Source organism: Oncorhynchus nerka, linkage group LG3 (assembly GCF_034236695.1).
Source record: "Oncorhynchus nerka isolate Pitt River linkage group LG3, Oner_Uvic_2.0, whole genome shotgun sequence".
In the NCBI taxonomy this organism is placed as follows: Eukaryota; Metazoa; Chordata; class Actinopteri; order Salmoniformes; family Salmonidae; genus Oncorhynchus; species Oncorhynchus nerka.
The window spans coordinates 54,399,818-54,424,583 of NC_088398.1; the positions used below are offsets into that span (position 1 = coordinate 54,399,818).

Genomic DNA, 24,766 nt, shown 5'->3' on the forward strand with positions numbered 1-24,766 from the left:
TTAATGATCAGATTATTGACTGTTTCATTAATTGTATTACTGTATACAATTGTCAACGTACTGTATACAGTACCACGCATGGGGACAGGGATACATGGTCTGTCCTGAGCAGCTAGCTCTGGGAAACTGGACAGCATCAGGGTGTCATTTAGCTATGTTCTTGAGAAAAGACCCAGGTTATAGCTCTGCTTAATGGCAAGTGGTAAAATTTACAGTAAATCCATACATTTAGCCCTATGGAACTATGAGAACACCTGACTTTCTTAAAACGTTTAAGTACACCCGGCACTAGGGCTAGTCTGCAGAATCTTCCATGAACACATTTCTCCCTTTTATTAACCAGCACTATTTTTTAAGCCCACTCTCACATGTTTGCAGTACTAATAGGAATCATTGGGAAGGGAAAATAACCAGCCATATTATAACTTTGGGTTCACTGAGGACTCAGCTCTTGTGGTAGGTCCAATGAATTTATTAGAGCATAAATTGATTTTTAAATATGCATATGAATTTATTTTATTTTATCAGAGCTAGGCTTCCAAAACAAACGTAGCGGTCTCGATGCATATGTATCGCCCTCTCTGCCATTAAATGAGGTTCTTTATTCAGCCAGGCCGTATACTGAGACTCTGAGCCATTAGCTGGCTGGCTAGGTCAATACAGAGCCTGTGTGTGTCTGTGGAGCTGCTAGCCTCGCTAACCGCACTGACGGAGAGCTTCAAGCCAGAGAGTGCCCAGGATGCTGACCACATCAAACCCAGCCAGGTTTGAGAAGTAGAGAACACCAAATAAACCTGCCAGGGGAAGGTGTGGAGGTGAGGGGGGTGCGGGGAGGTGAAGGCCCAGTTCTGTGCTGTTGTGAGTCGGTGTCTGTGGGTGTTTGAGCAAACAGCCTCCCCAAACAACTGTGGGAAGCCAGCAGCAGTGGCGGTCACGCCGGGAGAGAGAAGTGGGAGGATGGATGGAGGAATGGAGGGACGGAGTAGTGAAGGAGGAAGACAACAACCTCTATGCCCAAATCTGCATGCCCTCCCCTCCTCCTCCTCCCTCTCTTCATGTTTGATTTAGTGATTGAGGGGTAATTTAAACGGTTCATTTCGAGGTGGATCCTGCGTTGGCAGGGATCATGGCGGTAAGGTTTTCCTAGCATGCACATGAGGATTGGTGCTTTAGCGTCACGCAGGGTGGACGGAGAGCGTGACAAGAGGTGCAAACACCGTTAGATGGTAGATGGCTCGTTCTCGCTCTTTTCCCTTGGGTGGTTTGAGACCGGATAAAAGTGATATGGATACCTAACCGGGAGTCTGTGCCAGGCAGGCAGAGAATGTATGCGTTTGACGGTCGAAAGGCATCGAAAGGCTTACTTTCATGGACAGTTTAGTTTAGCTTTCCACTCTGTAGCACTGTATTCCCCATTCATACAGCTAACTGGAAGGTTCCTGAGTTGATATAATCTCCAGGTCCTAGCAGCATTATTAGGCCTTACTTGTCACTCTGTTCTTAGGCCTGGGACTGTCTGCATGTCTGACCTCTCCTGTGAAAAGCAGGGTTGTTCACCATGTCTCTTCTGTCACACTGTCACTAAATCTCCCCTGCCTGCCACTATCCTCTATCCCTGCCGTTAGAGTGCACAAGCAGAACAGGGACCACAGATTTACAGTATACCTGCCATAACACTGACTGAGGAACAGAGAAGAGACAGATTCAGAAGCCCTGGCATCTGCTGCTGCCTGAAATATAGTCCATCCACTGCCAAACCTCTCTCTCGCTCTTTCTCTATTTGTCTCTCATCTCTGTCTCATCTCTCACACACTCACTCTCTCTCTATCTCATTCTCTCCTCTTTCTTCCTCTCCCTCTCTCTCTTTTCCTCTCTCTCTCTTTCTTCCTCTCCCTCTCTCTCTTTTCCTCTCTCTCTCTCTTTTCCTCTCCCTCGCTCTCTTTTCCTCTCCCTCGCTCTCTTTTCCTCTCCCTCGCTCTCTTTTCCTCTCCCTCGCTCTCTTTTCCTCTCCCTCTCAACATGGTTGCCCTTTTAAGGTTACCACTGTGGATTTGTAGGATGTTACTCATAACAGAGTAACACACCTGAAACACTATGTGACTAGCTGTGTAAATTAGAGGCCTGTGTTGGGAGAACAGTGGTGGGCCTTTCTGTCATGGGCTTTTCTGTGTTTATAGACACCCCCTGCTACGACTGAGGGTTTTTATAAGTCAAGGAATGCTCCTCTTGCTTTGATGTGGGGAAGTCTTACACACAGAAAGCCACAAGAAGAAGAAAGGACATCTATGAAAAGCACAGCACCACATACCTGGAGGTAAGCACAAAGGGTGATGAGGCTCTTAGTATTTAGTAGTGTGGCATATGGGTACTTCACAATGTACACAGAGTATACAAAACATTAAGAACACCTGCTCTTTCCATGACATAAACTGACCAGGTAAAAGCTGTGATCCCTTATTGACCCGGATAATCCACTTCAATCCGTGTAGATGAAGGGGACAAAAACAGGTTAAAGAAGGATTTGTAAGTATTGAGACAATAGAGACATGGATTGTTTATGTTTGCCATTCAGATTTAAGTGCCTTTAAACTGGGTCTGGTAGTAGGTGCCAGGCGCACAAGTTTGTGTCAAGAACTGCAACACTGCTGTGTTTTTCACACTCAACAGTTTCCCGTGTGTATCAAGAATGGTCCACCACCCAAAGGGCATCCAGTCAACTTGACACAACTGTGGAAAGCAATGGAGTCAACATGGGCCAGCATACCTGTGGAACTCTTTCGACACCTTGTAGAGTCCATGCCCTGACAAATTGAGGCTGTTCTGAGGGGGAGGGGGGTGCAACTCAATATTACAAAGTTGTTCCTAATGCTTGGTACACTCAGTGAAGTGGGAGAGTCCCACATATGATAGTCAGTGTGACCTGGGCTGTGTCAGGTCAAAAGTAGTTCAGGGGTAGGAAACCCTGTAGAGGCACTTCATGTTTTGCTTTAGACCAGGTAATGAATTTAGCCAATTAAGTTGAGTGATTGGTAGAATCAGGTGTGGTGTCTGGCTGGGAAAGAATCCTGCAGTGCAGTGGCTGTTGCACTCAAGGACCAGGGTTGCCAACCCCTGATCTAGGGAATCGGATGTCATTTTGGGTACAACCCAGGAAGGTGTGTTTCAGGATTTCAGGGTCACTCACCATCCACAGGGCTGATGTAGTCGGGCAGGTGTGCTGCTGCGGCTGCTGCTGCTGCGGCCGCCCCGGTCTGCATGATGAGGTCTCCGTAAGTGCTCCTGCCACTGGCCATGAGGTGGTAGTAATCTGTAGGGTTGGCACCTGGAGGTGGAGGGGGCAGGCTGAACAGACCATGCTCCTTCAGGTGCTCATGGGTCACTGTCGGACAGAGATGGAGAGAGGGGTGAGACGTGAGAGATGTGTCACAGGTCAACTAATGAACAACTGACATGGGGACAGGGAAGACTGACACAGAAACAGACAGAGAGAGAGACGGGGGGGGGGGGGGGGGTGAAATGAGAGGATGCAGAGAGACACAGACCAAAACAGTGAGTAGTAGATTTGACCGACGGAGAGACAGAGGGGAACAGACATGGTGCGTTGCTTCACAGGTTTGAAGATCTATGCTACAGAAGATGCCTGGAGGGCAAAAGGCTTTTGATAAAAGATAGGTGAAGTCTTTGAGGTTTGCTGAGGTGTGTGAATGACCCCGGGGTGTAAACGAAGAAGAGAAAGAAGGAGGGAATAGAACATTCCTGCTCTTCTCCTGTCTCGCACATAAATTCATTGAGACAGATTACCCGCACGTGTGCGCACACACACACGCACACACACACACACACACACACACACACCCATAGTGGTAGAGAAGGGAAACCCTTGAGCATTACGGATATATTGATGTAGAACGTGTCAACACCTGCACCCCTGTAAACCCACATTTAAAAGTGTCACAAGCTGTAAGAGGGAGATGTAGATTTGTTTCCTTTCCTTTTGCAGCGAGCCACTGAGGCCTATATCCATAACTGTGGCCGCCTCCCCTAGTTTCCTGCTCTCCGTTTGCCCCTGTGGATATATCAGAGGCTAACGTCTCCACAGATAGAGAAAGGAGGAGTGGAAGAAAGTAGGGATGGAAGGGTGGAGGTTTGAACTCCCTTAAAGGGCCTAATGTAGCGGTGTCAAACCAATTTTACCCTGGGGGTGAGCATTCAGTCATCAAAGAAGTCCGGAGGGCTGCACTGAAAATGTGCTATATTTCCTCGCCATAAAATTGTGCAAAAAATTGTCCTCTATCCATAGTTTTTACAATTTCCGATGCTCCCTGAATGTCTAGCTTTCATTTGGGTGATTATTAGCAAGATGGACACAGTCAAGAAACTGTATGAATGTAGGTCTATTATCATTTCTACACAGTTTCCATTTGGTTTTAGTCATTTGAAGTTATATATGTTTTACTCCAACCACCCCTGACTACTGTTAGTTAGATAAACTGGGGAGAAGAGAGAGAGGGGGGAAGGAGGGGTGGAGGTTTGAGCCTCCTTCCTCTGCAGTGCCTAAACCATGGGCCACACCAAACCGGTCCTATCAGGACTAATTAGGGCTGGCTGTGGTAAAAAAAGAACAGGCGTCTGTTTGTGCTGGCTAGGAGGCCCACAGAGAAGCTTTAGTTTCTCCTCGCCTGCCCGGATCACATAACCACTTCCAGTAGCTGCTTGTGTGGACTGGACAGACAGACTGAGGATGGTGGAGGGTAGTGGACTGGACAGACAGACTGAGGATGGTGGAGGGTAGTGGACTGGACAGACAGACTGAGGATGGTGGAGGGTAGTGGACTGGACAGACCGAATGGACTGGACAGACAGACTGAGGATGGTGGAGGGTAGTGGACTGGACAGACAGACTGAGGATGGTGGAGGGTAGTGGACTGGACAGACAGACTGAGGATGGTGGAGGGTAGTGGACTGGACAGACAGACTGAGGATGGTGGAGGGTAGTGGACTGGACAGACCGAATGAGGATGGTGGAGAGTAGTGGACTGGACAGACAGACTGAGGATGGTGGAGGGTAGTGGACTGGACAGACAGACTGAGGATGGTGGAGGGTAGTGGACTGGACAGACAGACTGAGGATGGTGGAGGGTAGTGGACTGGACAGACAGACTGAGGATGGTGGAGGGTAGTGGACTGGACAGACAGACTGAGGATGGTGGAGGGTAGTGGACTGGACAGACAGACTGAGGATGGTGGAGGGTAGTGGACTGGACAGACAGACTGAGGATGGTGGAGGGTAGTGGACTGGACAGACAGACTGAGGATGGTGGAGGGTAGTGGACTGGACAGACAGACTGAGGATGGTGGAGGGTAGTGGACTGGACAGACAGACTGAGGATGGTGGAGGGTAGTGGACTGGACAGACTAAATGAGGATGGTGGAGAGTAGTGGATAGGTCAGACACAAGGACTGAAGCATGGTAGTTGAGGGTAGAGGATAAAACCAGTAGTCGTCCCGGTGAAACCAGGTCAAAAAGCCAGGGAATTCAACAGACAGAGCCTCCTTGCTCTGCGTTCTGTCTCATTTACATGGTTTGGAGTGACCCTACACTGCTGTATCAGACATATAGTAGACATTGACAACATTGACGATAAAGGGTGTGGATGTTTCCTATAATTGGAAGATCTGTCCTTTTCTTGATATGACCAAGTTGATATGCTGATAAAATGGACTGATTTTATAACTCCACAACAACATAGGAAAAATAATAATCTCTGGGACAATTAACAGTAGTGTCCAGGCATTAGGTTTCTAAAACTATACTCAAAACAAGTTGTCTACAACTACTTTACAGGTATTCTATCTCTAGAATTATCTACAGTATTCTCCGACAGGCTCCAAGCTTACACAACTTTATTTATGTTCACTCAAGCTTAATGCCCTCCATTTTATGACATACTTCTTTGCCACTGCTGCCACTTTATCAGTGACAGAATCTCTTCCGCATTGCTTCTCCTAAAAGCCACAAAGCCATTAAAGTCAACAGGGGAGTACACTCAGTGATTTATCATTGGGCCTCTAAGACAGCTCTATCTCTCAGCCTTTGTCGCCTCTCAGGCAGCTCTCTCTACTCCCTTCAACCTGTTGTTGTAACAGGGTCGTGAGGACAGGCCTGTCATCATATGAGCTCCATATTGGGGAGGGAAATGTGCTTTGTTAGTCTTTGCTAATTTCCATGGTTTCCGATACCCAAACATTTGTTCAGAAACGTATACACACATTCTAGCATGTGTACACATATTCTTTCTTTCTCTCTCTAGCTCTCTTACACTCACACATTCATGCACGCTCACGCAAACACACACACACACACACACACACACACACTTAAGTGACTTTTATACAACGGGTAACCAACATTTAATGATTTACAGTTTAAATTGGAAGTTTACATACACCTTAGCCAAATACATTTAAACTCAGTTTTTCACAATTCCTGACATTTAATCTGAGTAAAAATTCCCTTTCTTAGGTCAGTTAGGATCACCACTTTATTTTAAGAATGTGAAATGTCAGAATAATAGTAGAGAGAATGATTTATTTAAGCTTTTGTTTCTTTCATCACATGCCCAGTGGGTCAGAAGTTTACATACACTCAATTAGTATTTGTTAGCATTGCCTTTAAATTGTTAAACTTGGGTCAAATGTTTTGGGTAGACTTCCACAAGCTTCCCACAATAAGTTGGGTGAATTTTAGCCCATTCCTCCTGACAGAGCTGGTGTAACTGAGTCAGGTTTGTAGGCCTCCTTGCTCGCACACACTTTTTCAGTTCTGCCCACAAATGTTCTATAGGATTCAGGTCAGGGCTTTGTGATGGCGACTCCAATACCTTGACTTTGTTGTCCTTAAGCCATTTTGCCACAACTTTGGAAGTATGCTTCGGGTCATTGTCCATTTAGAAGACCCATTTGTGATCAAGCTTTAACTTCCTGACTGATGTCTTGAGATGTTGCTTCAATATATTCACATAATTTTCCTCCATCATGATGCCATCTATTTTGTGAAGTGCACTAGTCTCTCCTGCAGCAAAGCACTCCCACAACATGATGCTGCCACCCCCGTGCTTCGCGGTTGGGGATGGTGTTCTTCGGCTTGCAAGCCTCCCCCTTTTTCCTCCAAACATAACAATTGTCATTATGGCCAAACAGTTATATTTTTGTTTCATCAGACCAGAGGACATTTCTCCAAAAAGTACGATCTTTGTCCCCATATGGTGTTGCAAACTGTAGTCTTGCTTTTTTAAGTTGGTTTTGGAACAGTGGCTTCTTCCTTGCTGAGCGATCTTTCAGGTTATGTTGATATAGGACTCGTTTTACTGTGGATATAGATACTTTTGTACCTGTTTCCTCCAGCATATTCACAAGGTCCTTTGCTGTTGTTCTGAGATTGATTTGCACTTTTCACACCAAAGTACGTTCATCTCTAGGAGACAGAACACGTCTCCTTCCACGGCTGCGTGGTCCCATGGTGTTTATACTTGCATACTATTGTTTGTACAGATGAGCGTGGTACCTTCAGGTGTTTGGAAATTGCTCCCAAGGATGAACCAGACTTGTGGAGGACTACCATTTTTCTTCTGAGGTCTTAGATGATCTCTTTTGATTTTCCCATGATGGCAAGCAAAGAGGCATTGAGTTTGAAGGTAGACCTTGACATACATCCACAGGTCCACCTCCAATTGACTCAAATGATGTCAATTAGCCTATCAGAAGCTTCTAAAGCCATGACATAATTTTCTGGAATTTTCCAAGCTGTTTAAAGGCACAGTCAAATGAGTGTATGTAAACTTCTGACCCACTGGAATTGTGATACAGTGAATTATAAGTGAAATAATCTGTCTGCAAACAATTGTTGGAAAAATTACTTGTGTCATGCACAAAATAGATGTCCTAACCGACTTGCCAAAACTATAGTTTGTTAACAAGAATTTTGTGGAGTGGTTGAAAAACTAGTTTTAATGACTCCAACCTAAGTGTATGTAAACTTCCGACTTCAACTGTATGTATTTTCACTAAAAACTTTATTTAAATCTATTATTATCATATTATTTAATCCTTCCACAAAATATAGTCCTGACACAAATCTAGGGTTGCTACCCAAGCCGGCTGGTCGTTCGTTCTATTGGTTTGGTTGCCGGTGACGTGACCCAGTCATTGAGTCTTCTTGTTCTGCATCTGTGGACGCATCCCTGACTTTGTTCTAAATGCTCTATTGCTATACTGGCTGGCAACGTTCTTATCCCTTGCTTGCTAGCTAGCCAACTACGAATATTTTACAGTCACGTCAAACAGCACAGCCAGACTAACAACAAAGTAGCTGCGTTTGCGTTTGTTTAAGCTGTTTTCTAGTGATATCTATTTGGATACATCAATGATAATGAGCTAATGATACACTATTTCACCTGGAATAGATCATGTGCTCTGTCGTCAGGACATTGTTGTTCAGAGGAACTAGCCAACAACACAGCTAACACAATCACTTCAAACTGAAGCTGGAAATACTGCAAACTAGCTGCACTTCATTTCATTTGACCTGTTTTTACTTCGTTTTGTTTTAACCGGTTTTTAAAATGGACATTTCTTTGTAAATATCCACTAAAATGATGCTGATTCATGATTTCGACTGGCTGAGAAAAGCTGCCTGCCTGTCTGTCTGTCTGTCTGTCTCATTCTGACTCCCAACACGTTCATTACTATGGGACAGTTGGAGATTGAATTTCAATACTGAAATAATATTGCAAATATCAAAGGGTAAGATAGCAAGTTTTACCGCTATTGAAAACCAATTGCTAGTCTAAAAGAAATGGGAGATAATGTCTAGATGCTTTTTACAGTGGAGATCAAGTTCATAAATTGTCTGGCACAGAGTAAATAGGCATTTCAACGTCATAGCTTTAGCCGGTGGTAACTTGTGGAATAAACACCGGTTGGAATGCGGTTTTAACCAATGAGCGTCCCACCCATTGTATAAACCATACACATCCCATTACATGAGAGGATGAAAGGAAAAAAGTTTTAATGTAGCAGAGTGTATTAGGTGTTAGACAAATTTTCACAGTATGGTGGGTAATCTGGTGTGTAAACAACATAACACATATATCCAGGTTTGTTCTGGGAGATGTGTTCCAGACATTCTCTCTCTGTGTTTATAGTGAGAACTATCCATTAAGTCTTTATTTCCCTTAAACACAGCCTGATCCTCTCATGTCACCTCCTTAAAACTGATCCGAATGTCTGTAAATCTATCAACACACACCCTTACATAACAAGTTTCTAACTATATTTCTGTCTTATTTTTAGGATTTGTATATACACCGCTCAAAAAAATAAAGGGAACACTAAAATAACACATCCTAGATCTGAATGAATGAAATATTCTTATTAAAATACTTTTTTCTTTACATAGTTGAATGTGCTGACAACAAAATCACACAAAAATTATCAATGGAAATCAAATTGAGGGAGGTCTGGATTTGGAGTCACACTCAAAATTAAAGTGGAAAACCACACTACAGGCTGATCCAACTTTGATGTAATGTCCTTAAAACAAGTCAAAATGAGGCTCAGTAGTGTGTGTGGCCTCCACGTGCCTGTAGGACCTCCCTACAACGCCTGGGCATGCTCCTGATGAGGTGGTGGATGGTCTCCTGAGGGATCTCCTCCCAGACCTGGACTAAAGCATCCGCCAACTCCTGGACAGTCTGTGGTGCAACGTGGCGTTGGTGGATGGAGCGAGACATGATGTCCCAGATGTGCTCAATTGGATTCAGGTCTGGGGAATGGGCGGGCCAGTCCATAGCATCGATGCCTTCCTCTTGCAGGAACTGCTGACACACTCCAGCCACATGAGGTCTAGCATTGTCTTGCATTAGGAGGAACCCAGGGCCAACCACACCAGCATATGGTCTCACAAGGGGTCTGAGGATCTCATCTCGGTACCTAATGACAGTCAGGCTACCTCTGGCGAGCACAGAAAGAAATGCCAACACACACCATGACTGACCCACCGCCAAACCGGTCATGCTGGAGGATGTTGCAGGCAGCAGAACGTTCTCCACAGCGTCTCCAGACTCTGTCACATGTGCTCAGTGTCAACCTGCTTTCATCTGTGAAGAGCACAGGGCGCCAGTGGCGAATTTGCCAATCTTGGTGTCCTAAGCACAATCCCCACCTGTGGACGTCGGGCCCTCATACCACCCTCATGGAGTCTGTTTCTGACCGTTTGAGCAGACACATGCACATTTGTGGCCTGCTGTAGGTCATTTTGCAGGGCTCTGGCAGTGCTCCTCCAGCTCCTCCTTGCACAAAGGCTGAGGTAGCGGTCCTGCTGCTGGGTTGTTGCCCTCCTACGGCCTCCTCCACATCTCCTGGTGTACTGGCCTTTCTCCTGGTAGCGCCTCCATGCTCTGGACACTACGCTGACAGACACAGCAAACCTTCTTGCCACAGCTCGCATTGATGTTCCATCCTGGATGAGCTGCACTACCTGAGCCACTTGTGTGGGTTGTAGACTCCGTCTCATGCTACCACTACAGTGAAAGCACCGCCAGCATTCAAAAGTGACCAAAACATCAGCCAGGAAGCATAGGAACTGAGAAGTGGTCTGTGGTCACCACCTGCGGAAGCACTCCTTTATTGGGGGTGTCTTGCTAATTGCCTATAATTTCCACATGTTGTCTATTCCATTTGCACAACAGCATGTGACATTTATTGTCAATCAGTGTTGCTTCCTAAGTGGACAGTTTGATTTCACAGAAGTGTGATTGACTTGGAGTTACATTGTGTTGTTTAAGTGTTCCCTTAATTTTTTTGAGCAGTGTATATCATGTACAATCTGACAGATATGGGCATAGAAAATATGATGCACTTTTTAATATTTTGTATTTCTTTTAATGCTCTGTTACAGTAAGCTCCCTATAACTGCCAGTAGTTTGTATATGTGTGTCTCACCTTCTGCAGGGCTGAGTCCGCGGGCAGCAGAGATCATGGAGAGGGTGGGGCTGCTGTGCATGGAGCGGAGGTAGTGCTCCATCTGGGGGTGGACGTAAGAGTGAGGGGGGCTGAAGGGGGAATCCCCCGTCCCTGCTGCGTGGGGGGACAGACGGATCAGAGAGATGCCGTCTGAGATGACCGGACTGCCTGCTAGGCCATGATGTCTGGAAAGAGCGAGGGAAAATGAGTTAGTAACAGAAATAGAGTGAAAGAGACAACCATGCACAAGCATGAATACCTTGAAAGAGTAATGCAAATCAGTGTTTTGTACAATAGGATTTTAGTGAATTGAACATGTTAGTGGTTTACATGTGCTGTATGTCTGCCATTCAGGTCGGTCCCTGAAAACATGTACATGTCAATCCAGATCCACTACTAGCGTTCCTGATCTGTCCTAGTGAACCGCTCCTGCCTGAAGCATTGAACAAGTTGAGACTGAGTGTCTCAGACTACACTCCTATGAAAAAGCCTACTGTTTGGGTGTCTGTTTGGGTGGGCACAGCCAAGTTGTCTCTCATATTAGTACTTAGCCCTGTTACGAGTCAGCACATCCATCCGGATGTAACTGTAAAAAACTGAGGCGTCTAGTTGGCCACCTTCAAGCTACCAGATTAATAGAACAAGATACCCTGACTAAAGTTGAGTCATTGATAATATAGCCCACAGGTCACAGTCAGTGGGATATAAATGTGTCATCTGTTGGCAGGTAACTAGCAGGTCTGCTTGTAGAAACACAGCCAAGAGGCTGCTGTAACTCTTGATAGCTACTCCCTGAAGCCAGAATAGAACACTGAATACCGTGCCGGCTGTCTGCTGGCCGCTGGCACAGTTCTTTTAACTGTTTTTGGCAAAGCTTGTTCTTTGAAGGGGCATGCTACTCCTTGTGTTAATATGGTTGTTGGGTCTAATTGAAACCTCTGTGTGTGGTGAGCCAGGCAGTACAGCACCTGGAAACAGGTGAAGAGGAGAAGATGTCAGGTTTTAAAGAAAGCAGGCCAGTACTACATCCTCACCTCTCCACTCTCTGTCTGCTGCTATACAGGCCTACAGGCTTCTCCTATACTACAGGCTGCTTCTCTTAACCAAGGAGTAGATGTGTCCAGAGGCGTTTTTAAAGAAAGCAGGCCAGTACCACGACCTCACACTTCATTAGTCTCCAAGTTACCACTGTAATGAGTCACAGTATGCTGTCCATTGGGGAGGGGGGAAGAGAGGGTTGATGAAGTGGAGCGGGACATGGGGGTGGATTCGGGAGAGTGGGATGAGGAGGTGGGGGAGGATGGGAGAAAGTGGGGACGGTGGGGTTGGGGGCTCAGCGTACCAGACTTCAGTCTGCTCAACTGATGAGTTGCAGGGCAGGCAGGCAACACACAAAAACAACTCAAATGCTCTTGCTTTGAAGAAAAAAGTATTTGAAGCCGATATAAGTTAGTATACACAAAGATGTTTTAACATCCATTAGTTATAATGATAAGAATTCATAATAGATACTACTTGGACCTTAGACTTACAACACACATTTCCGTAGTAAATGCTGATATGTGCCAGGAGTACATGAGGTAAAGAAAATAGTTGAAATACTGATATGGCTTCTTCCCGTAAAATCTGTGGATTTGGTTATACTGATCTCCCACTGAAATCCATAGGGATGAGAAGCTGGCAGAGGCTGGTTGTGGGTCTGAAAGGTGGGTCTGAGATGTTAGCGTTCTTGGCAAGGCCTGGGTTCACCTCAGTCTCTCATTTATACCCCTCTCTGTATGGGAGCCAACCTGCACCCAACCCAGCTCTTGCTGCTCCCTCCGTTTCCAGTAAACGCCTACAGACAACCAGCCTTGTCTGATGGCCAACTTTCTGCCGTCAACCCCTCCAATGGACGGACCATAAAGGAGGTCTCTGTTCTGGGGGAGCTGAGAAGAAACAGACGCTCCATACACAAAAACACAAGCTGATTCCCTCCCCTTGGAGCTTCCACCCGGCACAGGTCTAGAGGCCTGTGCAAGTTTCACAGATTAGCGTTCAGCTTCACCGATGCTCCAGGTTTCGTAAAACTGGCACCAGAGTGCTCTTATCTGTCTGAGTAATTTACTACGGACCGTGCTGGTTGGTCACCGTCCTTCATGTTTAGCCACAGTGTTCCCGGTTATCGCTGCGCTGTGGGGGGAGTGTCATTTGGAGGCACCGGTGGGATCTGAGGTGTAACGACCCCAAAGAGCCTTTAGAGCGGGCTGAGGCTGCGATCCCAAATGGCACCCTATTCCTTATATAGTGCACTACTTTTGACCAAAGCCCTATGGACCCTGGTCAAAAGTATTGCACTAAATAGGGAATATGGTACAATTTTGGACGTTGACTGACTCGCCTGTGGTCCCGACCTCAGCCACAGAGAATCAACACAGAGTACACAAGTGAACATTTTCAAATGTGCCATTTCTTAATAAACATTTAAAGCCAGATAAGAGGCCAATGTTGTGTTTATACATACAGTGGTATTGGACTCCTTTCAAGTATTTGGAATATAAGTCAATATACTTAATTGAAACTGTGAAATTGAAATTGGCTAGTTTGTGGAGGCTGTGAATGCTCTCCCTTATGGGAGCCCCCTCCTAGATGGAATCTAAACAAGCTTGAAGTGCAAAAATGACCAACAACTAACCTGACTGGTGCAAAATGAATTGGTCGTGCCCTACCTCCCAGACTTAAATGAGTTATTTGATCAGAGCTCAAATGGAGAAATGACATACAATTGACACATATACATTTCTTAAATCCCTTGAATTACTTTGTTTCAATGGTGAAGTGTTTCTGAATGCCTTTTCGATGGGGTTCTTTGAGCTTCAAAATACCGCAGTAACACATTGCAGTTTTCACACATAATCATCATCAAAACCTTATTTTGTCTGTCACAGTATGACACAGAACATGTTAACAAACACCATTAATCACACACGTGCGTGTTTGAGTCTTTGATAATGAATGAAATGTACTACATTGGCCTGTCAGGAGACAACAAATAGGAGACCTCTCTGACAGCTACTATTATTGAAGTCTTGTCAATCTGCCCTCTTTCTGACAAGATGTTACTTGAACTGTTTCTCCACAGACAGGTCTTAGTCACAGACAGAGCATGTGGTGCAACAATCCTGAACAAACAAGCCTGTGAGAGCAGGCTGTCTCTACATCAGAACCTGTCATTTAAAGAGAATTCCATCATACATAGCGCCATGGGTGGCTACCAGACTAAACTGATGAAACTGAAGTGGTCCTTTGTAGCTCAGTTAGCAGGGCATGGCGCTTGCAACGCCAGGATAGAGGGTTTGATTTCCGGAACCACCCATACATAACATGTATGAAAGCATGACTGTGAAAGGCCCTGCATGGTCAATCTGATGTCTGCAGTGGCCATACAGCATTTACTGCGATACGGCCTCTGCAGAATTCAGGGCATTCATACTTCACGCTCTTCCTGTAGCACTGCAGAGCTGTTACCAAGGAAGTTTTCAAGAAAGTGAGTTTGTGTTTATACAGGACCTCCCGGCCCCACCTACTGTCAACCAGCTATACGAAGCCCTCCACATTGTTACAAAATTTGGGAGGTGCACGGTGATGCAGTACAGAGCTCGATTTGGGCACGGGGCTTGATTTGGCCTCTGCATGCCTCCGGAGGCTTCTCAATTGTGTCACCCCCTCCATACGGATCCTCCGAACACATTTTCAGATCAAGCATAAATTGGTTTTAAGTCGCTATGGATAAAAGCATCTGCTAAATGGCATTTATTTTTATTTGTATTATTATTATTTAGATGATGAAGTCATTGGGAGAGTGGAAGACAGACAGTCTCTTTATCTTTGTCTGTAGCGATGTACAGTGCATTTAGAAGGCATTCAGAATCACTTCTTCCATGTTACAGCCTTATTCTAAAATGTTTTTCCCCCCCTCATCAATCTACACAATACCACATAATGACAAAGCAAAACAGATTATTAGGAATGTTACAAATGTATAAAAAAAACTGAAATATCACATTTACATAAGTATTCAGACCCTTTACTCAGTACTTTGTTGAAGCATCTTTGGCAGCAATTATAGCCTCGCGTCTTCTTGGGTATGATGCTACAAGCTTGGCACACCTGTATTTGGGGAGTTTCTCCCATTCTTCTCTGCAGATCCTCTCAAGCTCTGTCAGGTTGGATGGGGGGCGTCGCTGCACAGCTATTTTCAGGTCTCTCCAGAGATGTTCGATCGGGTTCAAGTCCGGGCTCTGGCTGGGCCACCAAAGGACATTCAGAGACTTGTCTCGAAGCCACTCCTGCGTTTTCTTGGCTGTGTGCTTAGGGTTGTTGTCCTGTTGGAAGGTGAACCTTTGCTCCAGTCTGAGGTCCTGAGCACTCTGGAGCATATTTTCATCAAGGATCTCTGTACTTTACACCATTCATCTTTCCCTCAATCCTAACTAGTCACCTGGTCCCTGCCGCTGAAAAACATCCCCTCAGCATGATGCTGCCACAACCATGCTTCACCGTAGGGAAGGTATTGGCCAAGGGATGAGCAGTGCCTAGTTTCCTCCAGACATGACGCTTGGTATTCTGGCTAAAGAGTTCAATCTAGGTTTCATCAGACCAGAGAATCTTGTTTCTCATGGTACCTTTTAGCAAACTCCAAGCGGGCTGTCATGTGCATTTTATTGAGGAGTGGCTTCCGTCTGACCACGCTATAATAAATGTCTGATTTGTGGAATGCTCCCTGATCGAGGGCCTTCCCCCCCGATTGCTCAGTGTGGCCAGCTCTAGGAAGAGTCTTGATTCCAAACTTATTCCATTTAAGAATGATGGAGGCCACTGTGTTCTTGGGACCTTCAATGCTGCAGAAATGTTTTGGTACCCTTCCCCAGATCTGTGTCTCGACACAATCCTGTCTCTGAGCTCTACGGACAATTCTTTCGACCTCGTGGCTTGGTTTTTGCTCTGACGTGCACTGTCAATTGTGGGACCTTATATAGACAGGTATGTGCCTTTCCAAATAATGTCTAATCAATTGGATTTACCACAGGTGGACTCCAATCAAGTTGTAGAAACATCTCAAGAATGATCAATGGAAACAGGACGCACCTGAGCTCAATTTCAAGTCTCATATAAAGGGTAAAGTACTTATGTAAAGTAAAGTACATAACGGGTCTGAGTACTTATGTAAATAAGGTATTTTTTTATTTTTAACACATTTGCTAAAATAAAAACAATTAAAAACAGTTTTGTCATTATGGGGTATTGTGCATAGATTGAGGAGTACATTTTTGTTATTTCATCCATTTCAAAATAAGGCTGTAACATAAGAAAATGGGGAAAAGGTGAAGGGGTCTGAATACTTTCCGAATGCACTGTATATTGTAGGAGGAGTAGAAAGTGGAGGGTGAATACAAGGCACACAACCTACAGTACATTTCTACTTGAGGTAATTGTTGTTTGCTTCACTGTATGATTACCAGATTACGTAGCTACTCTCTGCTATCCCATTGTTGGATTCCTAGTGTGAGAAAAAGTGCATTTGGACAAGGGATTGCTTGTTTGAGCTTCAAAAACATATGAGTAAGTGCATAACTGTGTGTATGCATGTGGAGTACAGAGGATAGGGGAGGGGGATGTTTCTGTGCGGTCCTTTTGGTGTGGGGCAGGGCAGTAAATGGACATAGGCTGGTTAGGGCCACCTGGACCTACTGTATTCAACACCTCTTTTTAAGTAGCCTTAGTCTTTACGGCAACTCCAGGGTGGTGGAACAAGGCGTTAAGGAAGCCTTTCTCTGGACCAACAGACAGACAGATAGCAGCCTTTACCTCTCCTCCCCAACACTGAAGGTTATGTGAATTCAGGCATCCTGTTTCGGTGGATCTCTCTCTCTCTCTACTTTCTTTGCCTGGCTGTCTGGAACCGCCAACAAGTTAGTATTTGCCTCTCTGGCATGTTTTTCCCTACTGGCTCAGCAGATGAATTACGACGTGACACACTCTCGTCTGTACTTCTGGGCAGCCACTCCCATTGAGATAAATCACTGTGTCTGTGTGTCAAATGGCACCCTATTCCTTATATAGTGCACTACTTTTGACAAGGGCCCATAGGGATCTGGTCAAAAGTAGTGCACTATAAAAGGGATCGGGTGCCATTTGGGATGCAAGCTGTGTTACCCCACAGGGGCTGGGGATGGGGCTGCAGTGAGCTCCTAGTTGTTTTTGGGACTCTTCATCAGGATGCTGAGGATTTGGACTCAAACTTTGATGGTATACTATTCTTTAACAAGTGAACTCTGTGTACAGCAGACAAAGGAATGAGGATGACCTAGAAACCTAGTGGGGACAGTAGCTAGTATGCAAAGACACACTTATCTTTTATTCTGATTCAACTTGGTGACTTCTGCAGTTCTTCAAACCAAATGATCTAAATTTGCCAGATAAATCTTGACATTTTCAAACCATTTGATTGATAGCTGCTTCTGTCCTTTCATGAATGCATTCCTCACAATAATTCACAGGAACCTTTAAATCCTCCCATTAGTACTGAGTGAAGGCTAGAACCAACATCCTAAAAAACGGAGTGTCAATGGACTGACACCCTATCAACATGCTCAGGATCAACCCAATCTTCCAATGCTAACCAATCAGCATGCTCAAGATCGTCTTCCCTTCTAACGCACGCTCGGGAACTGTACTTTAAACTACAAAAAAACAAATAGCTGATCTGGAAAGCCCATTTAATCAACACATTCCAAGCCTAGAATGATTGCCTGGAAAGCCCATTTAATCAACACATTCCAAGCCTAGAATGATTTCCTGGAAAGCCCATTTAATCAACACATTCCAAGCCTAGAATGATTGCCTGGAAAGCCCATTTAATCAACACATTCCAAGCCTAGAATGATTGCCTGGAAAGCCCATTTAATCAACACATTCCAAGCCTAGAATGATTGCCTGGAAAGCCCATTTAATCAACACATTCCAAGCCTAGAATGATTGCCTGGAAAGCCCATTTAATCAACACATTCCAAGCCTAGAATGATTGCCTGGAAAGCTGGACCGCATGTGTCTGCGTACAGGGGTGGTGCAGGCCGCAGCTCTCCAGCTCCACCTCACAAAACCTTCAGAATTCAGTTCAGTTCAATGCTGCAATTTGGATCCAACTCCCCAAAAGAATAAATAGCGGTCCTGCTGATCTGGAATGATTGGGGATCTGTTTTCTGCTTCCTCTCGTTGTGTTGCCGTTTATGTTCTGGGAACGGAAGGCTGGATTTTGGATACTAATTACCCCCTCCAACATGTTGGCAGAGAGAAGAGGCTGGCTTCCCTCTTCACTGACTTGTGGGTTCACACAGAGGATGCCCATTCCCACAATCCACTTTAGGCCTACACCGCACATTATAAGCACTGTCTCAAAGCAAAGCTCTGTACTGTTACACTGTCTCAGAGCAAGCAAGCAATGTACTGTTGAGGGATGAATGCATCTTTCCCAAAATGTCCCAATCTTTCGCCAAAGAACTTTGCCAAATTCCCCTAGTCCAGACCAGCGAAATGCTCCAGGCATTTTACTCTTATGTCTTTGGTGCATCTAGCCATATCCATGAGTAACCAAGAGGCCTATCTAGCCGGGTACTGACTGATGCAGCATCCCTCCCTAGGAACTGGTTCTGGCTCTTGTTCCTCCTGTTCTTTCCATGATATAGACTGACTAGGTGAATCCAGGTGAAAACGATGATGCCTTATTGATGTCATTTGTTAAATCCTCTTCAATCAGTGTAGATGAAGGCTAGGAGACAGGTTGAAGAAAGATTTTTAGTCCTTGAGACATGGTTTGTGTATGTGTGCCATTCAGAGGGTGAATGGGCAAGACAAAATATTTAAGTGCCTTTGAAAGGGGTATGGTAGTAGGTGCCAGGCACATTTCACGCTAAACAGTTTCCTGTGTGTATCAAGAATGGTCCACCACCCAAAGGACACCCAGCCAACTTGACACAACTGTGGGCGGCTTTGGAGTCAACATGGGCCAGCATCCATGTGGAACGCTTGACATCTTGTGGAGTCCATGCCCCAATGAAGTGAGGCTGTTCTGAGGGCAAATGGGGTTGCAACTCAATATTAGGAAGGTGCTCCTAATGTTTTGTTCACTCAGTGTATATGGAAACTAGTTATAAACAGAGAAGGAACTGTCCCATAGCTAGCTCTGTTCTGAGGCGCTGCCAGACAGGCATGAAGATAGCATCCATCCCTTCTACCAGAGTAGGAATAGTCCAATAGCTGTAAATATGACAGCTCTGACAAAAATGACCCATGCCCTCATTATTTTCCAAGCAAACAGTGATGAAGGGTCTCAGTGCGGAACTGTCTTGTTCAGGTAGACAGGAAGCAGAACCCCTGACATACTGCAGTGCGGGTAACAAAGCGACATACACCACCGACATATGACACCGCTACTTAATTTGCAGAGCAAGGTATATGTAATTAGGGTGATTTTGGCACAGGCGGAGGAACAGACAGCTAGATCAGGGCATTGATGAATTAGGGGAGCACTGTCAAGATCAAATCACATTAATCATGGCAGTGGGAGTAAGGACTCTGTTTTCAACTCCACTCGTCCTCCTCCCTGGTTTGTCTAGTGATGAATAGCTTTTCCACTGCAGGAACAATGTATGTATCACCATCACCATCAGATCTGGGAATGCAAATAGAAGTCCCACAAACCTATTGATTTGTTTCATCCACCTCTTTGTGTTTTTTAAGATAAGCGGAGAAAGGAGAGGAGAGCTGGCAATGTTAAGCAGACCAAACTTTTTCTGGGACGGACAACAAATTAAAAGGTGTGGACTGGATAGAAATGTGTCAGTTTGGGTGGAGCCTGAATGACAAAAATAAACCCAATTTGGCCAAAGTTCTGTCTATCTTTCTTTCTTGATAGCTTGCATGCCTGCCTGCCTCAGTCTGCCTGTCTGTCTGCCTGACAAATCCCTCTCTGTGGATCTCCTCTAATGTGAAGAGGATGTCTCTCTGGCAATGCTCCCTAGCGTTTCAGCGCACCATGCCAGCGGGCTACAGAGCTTTCCAAGTCCCACACCATGAAACGAAAGGAAGGGAGATACGAACGGAAATGTTAACATTCTGTTGTATTGGTGCTAAACCGACTGGTTCTTTATTTTCTCCTTTCTCTCTCTCAGTATCATCTGTCTTTAATATGGACATGGCTTTCTCTCTCTCAGTATCATCTGTCTTTAATATGGACCTGGCTTTCTCTCTCTCCGTTTGGAAAGGTTTCTCTCTCTCTGACTCGGATGAAAAGAGGGAGAGATGGCGGGACCACCGAGGGTAAATCACTACAGGGTGATGACTGACTGACCTGCTCATTCACATTCTTGTAAAGAACAGGACACACTCCAGAAAACATTCAAGTACATTTTAATTTAATTAAAGATAAGGTTTAACAAACTTAAACAGAAGCCAGTGCCCAACAATTCAGCTAGATCAGGTATTCCCAAACTGGGATATGCAATATCATCGGGGGTACGCCAAATACATTTTTTTCTTCACATTTTCAAACAGTGCATTTAGCTGCTGCTCATGTTGGTATCTGTACTGATGGCGCAAAAGCCATGACATAGTGGAGTGGTAACGCACGTGCAAGCAGTTTCTCCCGACACCACTTGGGTACACTGCAACATCCACCGAGAAGCTCTTGCTGCCAAGGGAAGGAATGCCTGAAAGCTTGAAAGACGTTTTGGACACTACAGTGAAAATGGTTAACTTTATTAAAGCAAGGCCCCTGAACTCTCATGTATTTTCTGCATTATGCAATTATATTGGCAGCGACCATGTAACGCTTTTACAACATACAGAAGTTTGCTGGTTATCAAGGTGCAAAGTATTGACAGGTTTTTTTAAATTGAGAGACGACCTTAAAGTTTTCTTTACTGATCATAATTTTCACTTGTCTGACCGCTTGCATGATGACGAATTTCTCACACGACTGGCCTTTCTGGGTGATGTTTTTCCTCGCCTGAATCTTCTGAATCTAGGATTACAGGAACTCTTCACAACTATATTCAATGTGCGGGACAAAATTTAGGCTATGATTAAGAAGTTGGAGCTCTTCTCTGTCTGCATTAACAAGGACAACACACAGGTCTTCCCATCATTGTATGATTTTTTGGGTGCAAATTAACTCAAGCTTACGGACAATGTTAAATGTGATATAGCGAAGCACCTGAGTGAGTTGGATGCGCAATTACGCAGGTACTTTCCCGGAATGGATGACGCAAACAACAGGGTTTGTTATCCCTTCATGCCCTGCCTCCAGTCCACTTACCGATATCTGAATAAGAGAGCCTCATCGAAATTGCAACAATGGTTCCGTGAAAATTTAAATGAATCAGAAGCCACTTCCTGATTTCTGGATTGGGCTGAGCTCAGAGTATCCTGCCTTGGCAAATCACGCTGTTAAGAGACTGATGCCCTTTACAACCACGTACCTATGTGAGAGTGGATTCTCGGGCCTCACTAGCATGAAAACTAAATACAGGCACAGACTGAGTGTGGAAAATTATTTAAGACTGAGACTCTCTCCAATACAACCCAACATTGCAGAGTTATGTGCATCCTTTCAAGCACACCCTTCTCATTAACCTGTGGTGAGTTAGGCACAATTTTCAATGAACAAAAGGTTTTATATGTAAGATGGTTAAATAAAGAACAAAGTTATTGATAATTATTTTATTATTATTTGTGCCCTGGTCCTATAAGAGCTCTTTGTCACTTCCCACGAGCCGGGTTGTGACAAAAACTCACACTCATTCTTATGTTTAATAAATGTATCGTATAGTGTATGTGTGGCAGGCTTACAATGATGGCAAAAAAAATGTTGAGAGTGTGCTGACCCTGGTACTAGAGGGGGTACGCAGCTGGAGGTTGAATGTATGAAGGGGTACGGGACTATAAGAATTTTGGGCACCACTGAGCAAGATGCCTTGGCCATAATCACTTTCATTCTGCCCTCCTGGTGCAAATCTGAACTTAAATTGAAACCACCGCTTTATGAATTACTGAGTACATTAGTCTTACTTACCCATGCATGGCGTGGAGGGGATGTGGCTCGTAATGGTACCTCCCCTCGTGGTGACGCATATCGATTGGGATCGGTGTGTGAAACGTGGGGAAGAGATGGTGAGGACCTGTATGAAGAAAGAGGAGGGAGAGAGAGAGAGAGCGAGAGAGGGAGGAGACAGGGCGAGCAGGGAGAGAAGAAATTTACCTCAATAAAGACTTTCCAGTGAAATATTTTAAAGGGTAAAAACCTAAACGCTATAATGCAGCAAACATAACCACTTCAGAGGGCTGGCTGATCAAGTTTTGTGTCAAATATTGACACTATCACACATGAAGAAGAATGGCTAAATAAAGAGTGGTCCTGAGGAATCCTACATCTCAAACATGAGAGATGACAAAGACCTGCTGCGATCCAGCCCTTTGAACTTGGTGTCTGTGTGTATGTAAGTGTGTGTGTGCACGTGTGTGTGTGTGTATAGAGGTGCCCATGTGAAGGAGTGCTTCAGTCTGGACATAAACACGAAACAATAGGATTGAGATGAAAACCTCCCTGCTATACTGGAGATGCTCACCTTACAGGCAGCAGCTACAAGCAGCAGCTAAACCATTATTACCCTACACACTAGTAGTGGTTCATATAAGAGGAGAGAGAGCACTTACTTGCTGTCCTGAGTTGTAATGAGTCAAAAAAGAGAAGCAGCATTTCACCAAGCTAGCTAGCTAAGGACTATGTACTCCTGCTCCATACCTCCACAGCATGGCGTGTAACTACCTTTTTACAGTTCCAATAATAGAAACCTTAAATTACAATCCGTTTGGTCTGGATCGTTCGCCCCGGGGACTGTGTCCCTTAATAGCGCTCTATGTGTAAAAGGGATGAAACACATAGTTATTTCACGATGAGTGTGTTTGTGGGAAAGACTAGAAAAATGCACAAATCAACAATTTCCTGCCATAAAAAAAGGTTAATAGCTCATGGGACGTCTTGTTAAAAACAACAGACATTCCTTAATTAGTGTGATGAATACATCTGAGTCTGAGCCTATTTACACCCTCTTTAGCTCCATCTCTGTCTTTATGAACACTTTCTACGTTGTAACCAGTTCAGTTTCTCCTCCTTTAACATCCTCCCCTTTTAAATGTATGCTGAATAAAATCAAAGAGTGGATATTCAGCAGCACATGCCACCCCAACAATTGCCCTGATTCTACTCCACAAATGGGAGTAAGTGAAAGCATATGTTGTAATAACTGAATCCAGGCTAGTGTGTGTGCATTGCAGTGAGGAGAAAGAGAAGGAGGAGAAAGAGGCAGCGGCCAGCTCTCTTGGGTTGGCTGGTTGGTCTCTGGGATCTCTATATTAAGATTCTTTGTGCAGCATCACGTGCTCCAGTGAGTCAGAGATGACCTGGGGAGCAGAGACCATAGGGGTCAGGGGTCAGAGGTTAGGTGGCACAGATCATTATCTCATGTGTGGGATAGGGTGATGAAGGAGATAGGGGGATGTGGAAGCAGGCAATGAGGTTGTGTGTGTGTGATTTCAAGGGGAAGTTCTACCTGCAAGAGTCAGCATTCCTGGGTCATCACTAAAGCCCAGCAGAGCCCCCTGTCACTTTGATGGACAGGCACCACACTACAAAGCTTAGCCCACAAACAGAGCACAAACTGAGGCAAATGACAGAGATTGTTGTGGCCTCATGTCTCACCGGGGAGGACAATTACTAAAGCGATAAGGACGGAGGCTAAGCCCACCGCAGAGCTTTGCCTCTGAGCAGTGGTGTTTGAAGACAAGACAGGAAACTTTCTTCAACTTTCTTCTCTGAGCATGATGGCACCTTCCTTGGCAGCCTCCTGTTTGATATGTACTTAGCTTCATTACTGCACAAAGACTCATGGAGGCTCCTGAAGCCATGGCTGAGATAACATGCCACTGTAACTCGACTCTGTCTGCCTGGAGGCCAAACAGGAATGTTTTGAATGTTTTTCTTTGGGAACTGCAAACACAAAGCAAGACATTACTGGTACTTATTCGTGATTGAGCCTATTGTTCTCATGATTGCCTGTTGTACCGTACCCTAATTTGTGGGTTATTATGACATACAAATCCATGGTTTCAGGTATGCACTGTCCCAACAACTGTGATTGTTGTTAGAAATGGTTGACTTGCATGGAATTGTTTACAAGCGTTGTGGCATTAATCATGAAGAAGAGATATGTTCTCTTGTTTTCATCATTGACAGCTTGCCAAGTAGCACAACTGCAACAAAACAGTGTTCATCATGACATCAGGTCAGTGTAATTGAACATCCTCGCCCTCCACGTTACAGGACCTCAGTCTCTGTAACGTTCTACACCAGGGTCTCCCAAACTCGGTCCTTTTGGTTTTTGCTCTAGCACTACACAAAAAACTACATTTGCACCCGGGGGGGGGGGGGGGGGGGGGCAGGACCTTGTTTGGGAAACCCTGTTCTAATTTGGACATCTGCCAACGAGCCTCTCTCTTCCTTTTATATGAAAGAGAAGACACATTCAGACACAAGTCAACTTGTACGTTGGAAGCAACAAAAAAGCCACCCTGTAAAAACTTAATGGGGGGATGATTGTGCGGAGAAGTTCCAGCTTTTATCCAAACATGTCTCCTGGCTCCCAACAAT

At 44.9% G+C, this 24,766-nt stretch overlaps 1 protein-coding gene across 1 annotated transcript in view; it reads right to left on the bottom strand.

The window, feature by feature from the left end:
• Positions 1-24,766, bottom strand: part of gli2a (GLI family zinc finger 2a) — a 109,047-nt gene that overhangs the window by 23,728 nt on the left and 60,553 nt on the right. The window contains exons 3-5 of the mRNA XM_029637003.2: positions 22,133-22,238; positions 11,002-11,207; positions 3,185-3,379 (exon numbers count right to left, since the gene is read on the bottom strand). Coding sequence (XP_029492863.1) covers positions 3,185-3,379; positions 11,002-11,207; positions 22,133-22,238 — 507 coding nt within the window. The remainder of the gene's footprint in view (positions 1-3,184; positions 3,380-11,001; positions 11,208-22,132; positions 22,239-24,766) is intronic.